The 12542-nt window shown below is 42.7% G+C and overlaps 1 protein-coding gene across 1 annotated transcript; it reads right to left on the bottom strand.

The window, feature by feature from the left end:
- Positions 1–1076: 1076 nt before the first annotated feature.
- LOC142198608 (taste receptor type 2 member 40-like) lies at positions 1077–1997 on the bottom strand. Its single transcript, XM_075269636.1, has one exon. It carries the CDS (start codon positions 1995–1997, stop codon positions 1077–1079), a length of 921 nt encoding a protein of 306 aa, XP_075125737.1.
- Positions 1998–12542: the final 10545 nt, after the last annotated feature.

Below are 12542 nucleotides of genomic sequence, written 5' to 3'. Positions count from 1 at the left end.
AATACTCATGTATAGAAATTGCTGAATCCTAATGGTTAATGATTACTCAGTGACACAACCATACACGCCTACCGAGTTAATGATTACTCTATAATACACCCTGTATGTACGCCCACTTCTTTGTGTATAAGAAGAGATGATTTGTTCAATAAACTTTATGCTTTAGCTCAGATTCATCTTGTTTCTGTGTCATTGCATCACTGACGCTCCGGAGTGTGACGTAATTTGGAATCCATCCAATATACCTATTGGTCTGACTTGAGGACCACCCTGACACTTTGTACTCCTAGCTGCTGCAGGAGCATGTTTTGTTGCCGACCCGGGGTGACGGTTAACCCTTGGCCACCTTGCTGTTTCAGCTGTACTGTGAGGTTAACTGGCAGGGTGTTGCTGCAGCTTGTTCACATTGTGTACCACGCCACATGACTGCCAGTGCAGTTTAAATGGTAGCACACTGTTCAGACTTACAGCCGCCCATCTGGGCCTGTGGACCTCGCTGCAGTGTCTGCAGACTAGCAGTTCTGTAGTTAAAGTTTATTATTTTTTATATATATATTTATATATATATATATATATATATATATATATATATATATATATACACACAGAACTGTAACAACAAGTTACAAAGTTTAAGTACTTCAGGTACCTGATTGACTGCTGCTCCCGAGGTCAGAGGGGTAGGAGTGGGGCATATACAGCAGCTGGCACTATATATTGTCAAAGCCGGGAACGTGCAGCGTCATGGAATCCAGAGTACCGTCGTCCACCTACAGGACTTCAGGAAGTGCAGTTTTTACTGCAACTACTGTATCTCTATGGGGATCGTAGAAGGTGGAGGTAATGCTGCTTTCTCCCAAATAAAGAATATAACAGAGTCCCATGCATTCACATGTATTACTGATTCAATAAGAAGAAGAATACATACACACTTCAGATAAATTAGATTTTGCAAACAGATTACAATAGTTAAGATTTTTCCTTTTTTTTCCAAACATGAATAACTAAGTAACTAACTCACATAAAACGAATCAAAGAATTCGGACCACACAGTATATTGTAAGTACACGTCTTCTTCAGTCCACCTTAAAGACACCAAAGCCTTGTAGAAATGTCTCTCTAAGTTTCTTGGTGCTGAAGATGATGTATAGTGAATGAAGAACCGGTGGAATACATATGATAACATTAATCAACGTCTTCCAAGTGCTGCTGACATTGTATGTTGGAGATACTCGGATATTCATACATACAAAATATAGGATTTGTAACATTATAAATAAGCTCATACTTTTCACAGCACGGACATGGACCTCTAATCTTGGACTTCCAAAATCTGTCCCATTGCAACTCATGTGTCTGATGTGCACCCACAGAGAGTGAATTAACAAGAGGATCGCCACACAAAAAATCAGGAAAGAAGGAAGGGAACCCATGAGGAACATCAGGAACTGAATTTGTGTGTTCGGATATATCATAACTTTGGTGAAGGTTGAATTTTCCACCAACACAGAAGAATACTCTTGCTGGTCAAGACGATAAACATACCAACCACATGGTAGACTGGAAGTTACAGAGATTGACAGGGATGCAAGAATGAACCAATGGACTAGAGAGGAGATCCTGGTCTTCAGGAAGATGAAGAACTTATGGCTGTAGTTTGTGATCTTCACACAATAGAAAACACACAAGATGGTAGCAAACCAAAGATTGGCATGGTTCAGTAATAGTATGCCCACGAACATTGATGAAACAAACACTGGGCTTAGAAATAACTGATGGAAAAATATAAACAGGGCTTTCAATAATGTTATAAGGAAAAGAAGCAAACATCTGGAAGTGGCCAGGCAGCCCAAGATCTTATCACAGGTCTGCAAAGTCTTCAGTCTTCTCCAGTTGTTGATATTAGTAGCCACGATGAAGCCATTGAGTATGATGCCCACAGTGCACTGGATACAAATCAGAGCGAGGACAACATTCTGCAGGGAAAATAGTGTCATCTTTGTGTTCTCCTTCGATATTTGATGTCAAGAGATCTGACTTTAGAGTCCAGCTTCAGACTGTGTGATCCTCTCCTCTTGCTCTTGTTAGATATGAAAATCCATCCAGCAAGTTTCAGTCTATGTAAATCCTCCTTGCACCTGTTCTGTCTATAAACCATAAAATATGCATTTAGTAGACACTCTGTCCTTGTAACAATCATTAAAGAGGACCTGTCACCAACTCCAAAAACTCCAGTTCTTTCCATTCTTTAACAAGCTCTATTCCAGTGACTTTGGTGCAGCTGGATTTTTTTCTCTAGTCCCCCCTATTCCTGAGCAATAAGTGCTGTTAGTTTTGGTTGCTGATATGTTACTTGGATACTGTACTTTCAGGTGGGCAGTGGCAAGGGGGTGCGAATCAATCGATGAGAAGAGGAAACTCTACATCCTACTTGGAGAAGAGGAGTCCACTGTAGGGATTGCTGCCCAATACGTGTCCAGCTGCCACCAGACAAGAATGATGAGACCCCAGAGACTATTAAACCTCCCCCACCTACCACCCAAAGACCTTTAGGCCCATCACCCACCCACTCTATGTCCCCCATACCCACACGTCCCAAACAAGAACGACGAGACCCCAAACTGAAGGATAGGGAATAACTTGCAGATCAGTGAACTCTGACCCACACCAATTAGGATAAAGAGGGGGTTTATCCCCTGTTCTGAATGGAGTGGTGTGATACAGTGGTCAGGCAGCACACACATCACTCCAGCCGAGTTTGGCTATTCTTGACTCTCCCATCAAAATGAAAACCACTGATCCATTCAAAATATTGGACTAAACTCCCCTGTTATCCTGATCTGTGGGGGTCTCAGCGGTCAGAGCCTCACTGATCTGCAAGTTATGCCCTATCCTGTAGATAGGAAGGCCCCTTTAAAGCATATATTGGAGTCAACATGGAGAGAAGGGAAATTAACCTTCAAGAACCTGTAATATAAAAGACTGGGTTGATGTATGGATTGCTGGACAGTAGTTATAGTATTTAGAATGTTACATTAGATTGGTTTGTCTTGAGTGAGGTGTAGGGTTGAGCGATCGGGATCGGGATAGATCAGATTCCGATCGGCGATCGAGCAAATTTCACGATCGGGATCGCCTGGAAAATGATCGTTAATCTGATTTTGAAATCTCAAGATCGGCTCAACCCAACCGTATATATAATATACAATTAGGTTTCAGCAATCAGGAAGAATCGGATCCCGATCGGCAATCGAGCAAATTTCACGATTGAGATCGGGATCGCCTGGAAAATGATCGGAAATCGGATTTTAAAATCAATCCTGAAATCTCAAGATCGGCTCAACCCTAGTGAGGAGGTTTCTGAATATTTTGAGATTCTGAAGGAATAGGATTAGAGATGAGTGAACAGTAAAATGTTCGAGGTTCGATATTCGTTTCGAGTAGCCCCTCAATATTCAACTACTCAAATCGAATATCGAACCCTATTATAGTCTATGGGGGGAAAATGCTCATTTCAGGGGTAGGCAACGTTCAATCAAATTATACTTACCAAGTCCACGAGTGAGGGTCGGGCTGGATCCTCCGAGAAGTCTTCTCCATGCAGCATCCCCGCGGCGTCTTCCGGCTCTTCATTCACTCTGCCAGGCATCGGGCTTGGGCAGAGCCGACTGCGCATGTCCGCACTACAAGCGGATATGCGCAGTTGGCTCTGCCCAGGCTCGATGCCTGGTAGAGTGAATGAAGAGCCGGAAGACGCCGCGGGGAAGCTGCACGGAGAAGACTTCTAAAGGTAGGAGAAGAACCAGCGTTGATTGGCCGACTGTATAGCATTCGGCCAATCAATGCTGGTTCTGCATCGAACTTTTGCATTAGCGAGTGGTACTCGATCAAGTACGAGTATTTCGAATACCGAAGTATTCAATCGAATACCTAGTCGATCAAATACTACTCGCTCATCTCTAAATAGGATGAATAAATACAAGCTGCTAGAAGATTAGGCAGATACGATTTTCCTCAATCAAATATTTTCTGAGAAAGGGAATTTAGATACTATGGAAGACTAACTCTGTCCCACTTCATCTCATGGGTCTGATGTGTGTCCACCAAGACTGGTTTAACAAAAAATTAGGAAAGTTGGGATGGAACCCACAAAGAAAGTTTTGTATCCTGACTGTAACTTTGGAAAAAGTCATATTTTCCCTTAAAAAGTGTATGGAGCTGTATTTTTTTTTTGTAAGGCTGGGTTCACACCAGCGGTGGTTCTCCATAAGGGGATTTGTTCCCCTCTCGTTGGGTGGAAACCAAGCAGAAACCATGTGGAACCCTATCATATGGGTTCTGCGGGCTTCCACAGGTAACTTCTTTTTTAGTAGATTAGGTTTCCGTTCAAGGGGTCATTTGGATCCTAGTTGTCCTTAGGCCAGAAATTTTTGTTTTCCAGGGAAAGTCCTCACCATGACCGCTGACACCAAACAGCAACCTAAGGAATGGAACTCGGGATGTCACAGCCGGCAAGGACTTCCACCACAAGAAAACATCAGAGCAGCATGGCCGGGTCTTCTTTAGGGTCTTCTCAGACCCCAAAGTATAATAAGTGAAGGCCATGGGGAGGTGAGGACAAATAATACAGTTATACCCACCTTACCTCACCCTCCTTGGCATCCTGGTAGCATCTGGTGGTCTTCTGGGATTCTCTTCAGGCCTCTTCTGACCTCTGGCTTATGGCACACAGCCAGGAGTCATAGCTAAGGCCTGTGGATGGACCTCAGTGGTCATGTGGAAAGCATCAACATTATGACGCTTAACCCAAGCCTATGATTGGGACCCAGCAGTGACTGAGGCATGTGAAGTCAGCCAGAGGCCGGAAAAGTCATGAGGAGGTTGTCGAGAGGCTGAGGGACCCCCACTTTAATACCCTGGGACTCTACTTATTATACCATGGGGTCGGAGTAGACTCCAGAGTATAATAGTGTTTCCTGAGTGATGAACCCCCCAAAATTTTGGGTTCGAGTAACCTGAAACTTTTGAAAAATTCAGTTTTACTCGAATTGGCTAATGGTAACGTGGAGATCCAGAGGTGTTACATGGTCTTTACATAGTCATATATTAATATTAAGCTGGTGTGAATTTCCATGTACTTTACTGTCCTGGAGGATTTGTTTATAAACTTTCTCCTCAATATATATTTTTTGAGAGGTCAAAACATAAGCCTTTAAGTTTTTGTCGTGAGAACAAAAATGACTTTTTAATCAGTAGTTAAGAAAAGCAGATTCACCTTACCGATCCCCTGCTGCTCCCATTTCAGCAATGCTCAGGTTCCCTCTTCTTCCTGGTCACCCTTAACACCCAGTGGAAATGCTACCTAGCCAATTGTTGGTTAAGGCGGGTCTCTACTGCGGCCCATGATTGGCTGAGCAGTCATATCCTCTGTGTTGAGAAGAACCAAGAAGCGGAGACCAGCAGGGAACCAAGACAACATCGTAATGGGAGCAGCGAAGGAATTGAAAATTAATAAGCCTTTCTTTATTTTCTGACAACCCCTTTAAGAACTTTACATCCCCTTTGACTAGCCCTGTTCCCTTCCCAATAAGCTCCACCCACTTATCTAAAATGTAGTATAAAGCATGTGTGCAACTTTTTTGGAGCAAATTATGCCAGAATTTTGGCACATTGAGTCAGATGTAGTAACACTGTCTTTTCATACACCAGTCTTAACAAACACCCTGAATGGTGCACGCCTCTCCTGAGTTGTCCCCGCCCTGGTCAGTTATGGTCTTCATCCACGTTCATGGAAAATGGTGAGCAAAGCACAGAACAGGGAACAGGTTACATCCTTGGTGCAAGAAAAGGCCACACACCAAAGATTTTCCCTATTATCAGCCATCTACGCCAAGAAGAGATGCGTTGGTGGGTTGACAACTTTCCCCCATTTTCATTATCTTATCTTCCCCAATGTATTTTCTGTGCCTGGTGTGGCACAATTGGGTGACAGATTTTACTAAGGTTTTATGGTTACCAAAATGACATGAGAGAGTCCAATTTTAGGCAATTTATTAGGTTAAACAAAGTAGCATAAGTTCATTCATATTGTATTGTTTGATCATAAACCAACATATACAATATACACAATAATTTACACACATTTATTAAGTTAATTTTTGCCCTTGTCTGACCTATCATGTTCTTGACCTTGGATCTTCTCATGGCTCTTCTGATCTGGTTTCTCTACTGGTTCCACTACTGATGATTCCATTTCTTGTACATTTACGTCACTTGGAGCTTCAGCCGTTGTATTGTTCTTCTCCTATCTTCAGATCATGACCTGAGGCCAAGACTTAGACCCAGATTCTCTTTATTTTGGCCAGAGCCAATCTAGAGGGACACTTGTACACCATTTTTGATGGAACTCGGTAGGGAGGTCGTTCCCGCCATGGACGTAGGCTTGGTCCAATCCTTCTGTCTTTTCAGATAACCCCAGACAGATTGGACAATGTTCCCTGTAGATAGTTCCTGATGACATTGGCTGATTATTTAGAGTTGTCCTGCTGCAGAATAAATAGCAAAATAACATATTAACACTTCTGCTTATGAAGACATTCTTACTTTGTAGCATTTTTTCCCTACGCTTGCCTAAAACTTTTTCTCAATTCTGTACATATAGTTCAAAGTTATATACCTTATCTAGGAGAACGTGACCTCTGCCTTGGCAGTAGAATGGTAGGTCCATGGGTCAGTCCTAACTAGGGTTGAGCAATCGGGATCGGATTGACAATCAAGTAAATTTCATGATCGCGATCGGAATTCCGATCCCAATTTTTTTGGGATCGGAATTAGGGTTGAACGCTTACAGTCAAAGCGGCCATTTTCCTGTAGCATGGGCATGCGCAGTCAGCTCTGCCCAGGCCCGATGTCTGGCAGAGTGAATTCAGAGCCGGAAGACGCCGCGGGGACGCTGTGCGGAGAAGACTTCTAAAGGTAAGGAGAAGAAACAGCGTTGATTGGCTGACTGTATAGCATTCGGCCAATCAACGCTGGTTCTGCATCAAATTTTTCCATTTGAATAGCGAGTAGTATTCAATTGAGTACGAGTATTTTGGAATACCGTAGTATTCGATTGAATACCTACTCGCTCATCTCTAGTTATAACCTACAACTACTGGCCCCATCTTTTGGAAGAACCTTTGGACACTTGTTAACCAAATTTTGGATTACTTTCTGACAGGGGTCACTCTTATACAATGCTCAGTTTTGTAAATATTTCACAAGTTTTTGACATTTTAGCCAAAAAGTCAAAATTAAATCATAAACTAACCTGAAACTAATCTTCAACCTCCGACCTTTCAATGCATATGGTCCGTGAAAGTTGATGGACTGACTTTACCTCCTTTCTGCTGGGAAGACAGAAGACACTCTGACAAGTACAACGGAGCTTTGAGATGGTAAAGATTAAGACAGCAGAATGAAGAACTGGCATCCCGGCAGTAATGACTGAGCATAGGACAATCCAGGGGCTATTGTGTCTGACTATCTCAGTGGTTGACAAAGCAACAACGATATAGTATGTGACATATAAGAAGAGAAAACAAGCCATACTTTTTAAAACTCTGATTTGAGATTCCAGGTTTGGGTTCTGGAAATTTCCACTTTCTTGCATTATCTTGATGTGTGCCCAGAGGAACTTAATAAGGAGGACAACCGAGACGCAACATAGGACAAGTGGTGGAGAGGAGCCAAAATTGTAGATGAGGAACAAGTTGATGAAATTGGGAACTTTTGAGCGGACATGCATGGTAACAATGGATGAATCCAACTTGTACTGTGGAAAGACACACCAGACAATAGGAAGACTAGAAGACAGTGAAGCCAAGAGAGATCCAGCAATGAACCAAGGGAACCAACTTGGAGATCCTGGTCTTCACGTAGGTGAATAATGTTTTACTGTAAGTAATGATGTTCACACAATAAAAAACCGAGTACAAGGTACCAAACCAAAGGCTGCTGTAGCCTAAAAAAATAAGCAGACCATAAGAACAAATTCATTAGCATGGAACTGAAGATATGGGAAAAAAGTGATGAAAAAGTTGATGACCAATACTATCAACAGCAAGGACAGCTGAGAAAGAGACAAGCATAGCAGGATCTGGTCACCGAACTGGAGCCGTCTGTTCTTCTTCCACTCAATGCCAATGGCAATCACAATAAAGGCATTGATTATTATTCCTAGGAAAAATTCAGCAAAGAGAAAAGAGGAGAAGACAATAATGAGGGTGGAATCCATGGTAATTCCTGTGGTATCCAGGAACACAACAGGGACTTGGGCTGTTTGTAACATTTTACAATCAGGTTTTTGGTCTCCTACGAAGTTCAGAGCGATTTGCAAAATTGGGTTTTCTTTCCATTCCATCCAAAAAATATTAGAATGGCTAAAAAAATGGACCAAACAGAGATCCTTATGGACTCTACCTGCAGAATAGACCATTTGGGTCTCCATTGGGCCAGTGTTTCATAGACAAAGGTGCAACCTCAGTCATCCTATCAATAACCAAACTCAATCTCGTTAGTATATGTGGATGGCATTTTGAGCAAGGGTTAAAGGGGTTTTCCATGGAATAGATATTGATGGCCTATTTCTAGGAGAGATCATAACTATCACATGGATCGGGGGTCTGACAACCAGCACCCCCACCAACCAGCTGTTCACAGTAACCACCACACGTACGCTAACAAAGAGAACATAGCTGGAAGCCTCGGCTACATTGTCTATGAAATTTCAAGTTGGGTTACTAAATTTTGGGTTCCATTTTTATGTAGCATGCTACCTGGACCATGAGGACCATGAAGTCTTGACAGATGCCCTAGTTATCAACAGTTTGTCTTATCGAAATGTCACTCTATGAACATATAACTTGGTGCTCAATTTTGGTAAAACCAACACAAACTAACATGAATTAATCTCCACCTTGTGAACTTTCTGGATCCACAGTCCTCGACTGTAGATGGAGTGACTTTACCTCTTGAGTCAAAATTTTGGGAAGACAGAAAAAACTCTGAAATGCACAACGTAGCTTTGAGATGGTGAAGATTAAGACAGCAGAATGAAGGACTGGTGTAGCAGATGTAAAGACTGAGCATAGAACAATCCAGGGACTATCATGTCTGACTATCCCGGTGGCTGTCAAATTAACAATGATATAATACACAACATATATAGAAGAGAAAACAAGCCATACTTCGTAAAACTCTGAATTGAGACACCAGGTTTGGGTTTCGGAAATTTGCACTTTCTTGCATTATCCTGGTGTGTGTCCAAAGGTACTTAACAAGAAGGACAACGGAGACACAACAAAGGACAAGTGGTGGAGAGGAGCCAAAGTTGTAGATGAGGAACAAGTTGACAAACGTTGGAACTTTTGAGCGAACATGCACGGTGACATTGAATGAATCCAACTTGTACTGTGGAAAGACACACCAGCCTATAGGAAGACTAGAAGACAGTGAAGCCAAGAGAGATCCAGCAATGAACCAAGGAACCAACTTGGAGATCCTGGTCTTCACATAGGTGAACAAGATGTGATTGTAAGTAGTGATTTTCACACAATAAAAAACCGAGAGCAAGGTACCAAACCAGATGCTGCTGTAGCTAAAAAATAAGCGGACCATAAGAACAAATTCATTAGCATGGATCTGTAGATGTGGGAAAAAAGTGATGAAAAAGTTGATGACCAATACTATCAACAACAAGGACAACCTAGAAAGAGCCAGACATGACAAGATCTGGTCACTGGGCTGGAGCTGTCTGTTCTTCTTCCACTCAATGCCAATGGCAATGACAATAAAGGCATTGATTATTATTCCTAGGAAAATTTCAGCAAAAAGAAAAGAGGAGAAGACAATATGAAGCGTGGAATGCATTGTCCTTGTGTCTTAGTATAGATTTCCAATATGTTCTGATAACACAGCAGGGAGTAGACTAGGAATGATTTCGGAGTAGACACTGTACTGGTGTAATCTACCTGGAGAAGGTTATGTTCCTAGAGATGCAAATATCAACCTTCAAGGTGCTTTGCATGAGATTTTCATGGATTAGTGTGAACATGTTTTACATTCTGTGTCAGCATTCAGTAGACATTGGTTACAGGTCATTCTCTTATGTGCTAAAATACTCAAAACTAGACAAGGGAGAACCTCTGAAGTTTCATTTCAGGTATGGGTGGTTTGGTCACGTGGCTGCTTTTGGGCCAAATAAATTATCTTCGAATCAGAGTTTAACACTTAAATACTATCATGGTGTCTATCATAATGATATGTGTATGATAGTGGTGTATGATAGACGTGATAGTACTTAAGGGTTAAATTGGCTTAAAACATAGAGTATGACAATGTCAGGGCTCATAGGAACCTATCTATAAAACATAGTGTAGAATACTGTCAGGGCTCCTAGGAACCTATCTATAAAATATAGTGTAGAACACTGTCAGGGCTCCTAGGAACCTATCTATAAAACATAGTGTATGACACTGTCAGGACTCCTAGGAACCTATCTATAAAACATAGTGTAGAATACTGTCAGGGCTCCTAGGAACCTATCTATAAAACATAGTGTAGAACACTGTCAGGGCTCCTAGGAACCTATCTATAAAACATAGTGTATGACACTGTCAGGACTCCTAGGAACCTATCTATAAAACATAGTGTAGAATACTGTCAGGACTCCTAGGAACCTATCTATAAAACATAGTGTAGAATACTGTCAGGGCTCCTAGGAACCTATCTATAAAACATAGTGTAGAATACTGTCAGGGCTCCTAGGAACCTATCTATAAAACATAGTGTATAACACTGTCAGGGCTCCTAGGAACCTATCTATAAAACATAGTGTAGAACACTGTCAGGGCTCCTAGGAACCTATCTATAAAACACAGTGTAGAATACTGTCAGGGCTCCTAGGAACCTATCTATAAAACATAGTGTAGAATACTGTCAGGGCTCCTAGGAACCTATCTATAAAACATAGTGTATGACACTGTCAGGGCTCCTAGGGAACCTATCTATAAAACACAGTGTAGAATACTGTCAGGGCTCCTAGGAACCTATCTATAATACATAGTGTATAGAGATGAGCGAACACTAAAATGTTCGAGGTTCGAAATTCGAATCGAACAGCCGCTCACTGTTCGTGTGTTCGAACGGGTTTCGAACCCCATTATAGTCTATGGGGAACATATACTCGTTAAGGGGGAAACCCAAATCCGTGTCTGGAGGGGTCACCAAGTCCACTATGACACCCCAGGAAATGATGCCAACACCTCTGGAATGACACTGGGACAGCAGGGGAAGCATGTCTGGGGGCATCTAACACACCAAAGACCCTCTATTACCCCAACATCACAGCCTAACAACTACACACTTTACACACTCAATACCACCTCTCTGACAGTAGGAAAACACCTTGAAACATGTGTATTTGGCACTTGCAGTGAGGAGAGCTTGTCACCAGCAGTGAATTTGGCCCTTGTAGTAAGTTGAGGTTGGCACCAACATTTGTTTTGAAAATCAGGGTGGATTGAGCCTCTAACCAGCAGAGTTTGGGCAAATTCATGGTGGAGGGAGCCTCTAAAAACCCCAGTTTGGACCAATTCATGGTGGAGGGAGCCTCTAAAAACCCCAGTTTGGACCAATTCATGGTGGAGGGAGCCTCTAAACAGCCCAGTTTGGACCAATTCATGGTGGAGGGAGCCTCTAAAAACCCCAGTTTGGACCAATTCATGGTGGAGGGAGCCTCTAACCAGCCCAGTTTGGGCAAATTCATGGTGGAGGGAGCCTCTAAAAACCCCAGTTTGGACCAATTCATGGTGGAGGGAGCCTCTAAAAACCCCAGTTTGGGCAAATTCATGGTGGAGGGAGCCTCTAAAAACCCCAGTTTGGACCAATTCATGGTGGAGGGAGCCTCTAAAAACCCCAGTTTGGACCAATTCATGGTGGAGGGAGCCTCTAAAAACCCCAGTTTGGACCAATTCATGGTGGAGGGAGCCTCTAAACAGCCCAGTTTGGGCAAATTCATGGTGGAGGGAGCCTCTAAAAACCCCAGTTTGGACCAATTCATGGTGGAGGGAGCCTCTAAAAACCCCAGTTTGGACCAATTCATGGTGGAGGGAGCCTCTAAAAACCCAGTTTGGACCAATTCATGGTGGAGGGAGCCTCTAACCAGCCCAGTTTGGGCAAATTCATGGTGGAGGGAGCCTCTAAAAACCCCAGTTTGGACCAATTCATGGTGGAGGGAGCCTCTAAAAACCCCAGTTTGGACCAATTCATGGTGGAGGGAGCCTCTAAACACCCCAGTTTGGACCAATTCATGGTGGAGGGAGCCTCTAAAAACCCCAGTTTGGACCAATTCATGGTGGAGGGAGCCTCTAAAAACCCCAGTTTGGACCAATTCATGGTGGAGGGAGCCTCTAAACAGCCAGTTTGGGCAAATTCATGGTGGAGGGAGCCTCTAAAAACCCCAGTTTGGACCAATTCATGGTGGAGGGAGCCTCTAAACA

Source organism: Leptodactylus fuscus, chromosome 3 (assembly GCF_031893055.1).
Source record: "Leptodactylus fuscus isolate aLepFus1 chromosome 3, aLepFus1.hap2, whole genome shotgun sequence".
NCBI classification, from domain to species: domain Eukaryota; kingdom Metazoa; phylum Chordata; class Amphibia; order Anura; family Leptodactylidae; genus Leptodactylus; species Leptodactylus fuscus.
The sequence above is the reverse complement of the archived record's forward strand: the minus strand, read 5'-3'. Positions and strand labels throughout refer to the sequence as shown.

Coding starts and splice junctions, on each gene's coding strand:
- LOC142198608 (XM_075269636.1), bottom strand. CDS start 1,997: ATGACACTATTTTCCCTGCAGAATGTTGTCCTCGCTCTGATTTGTATC.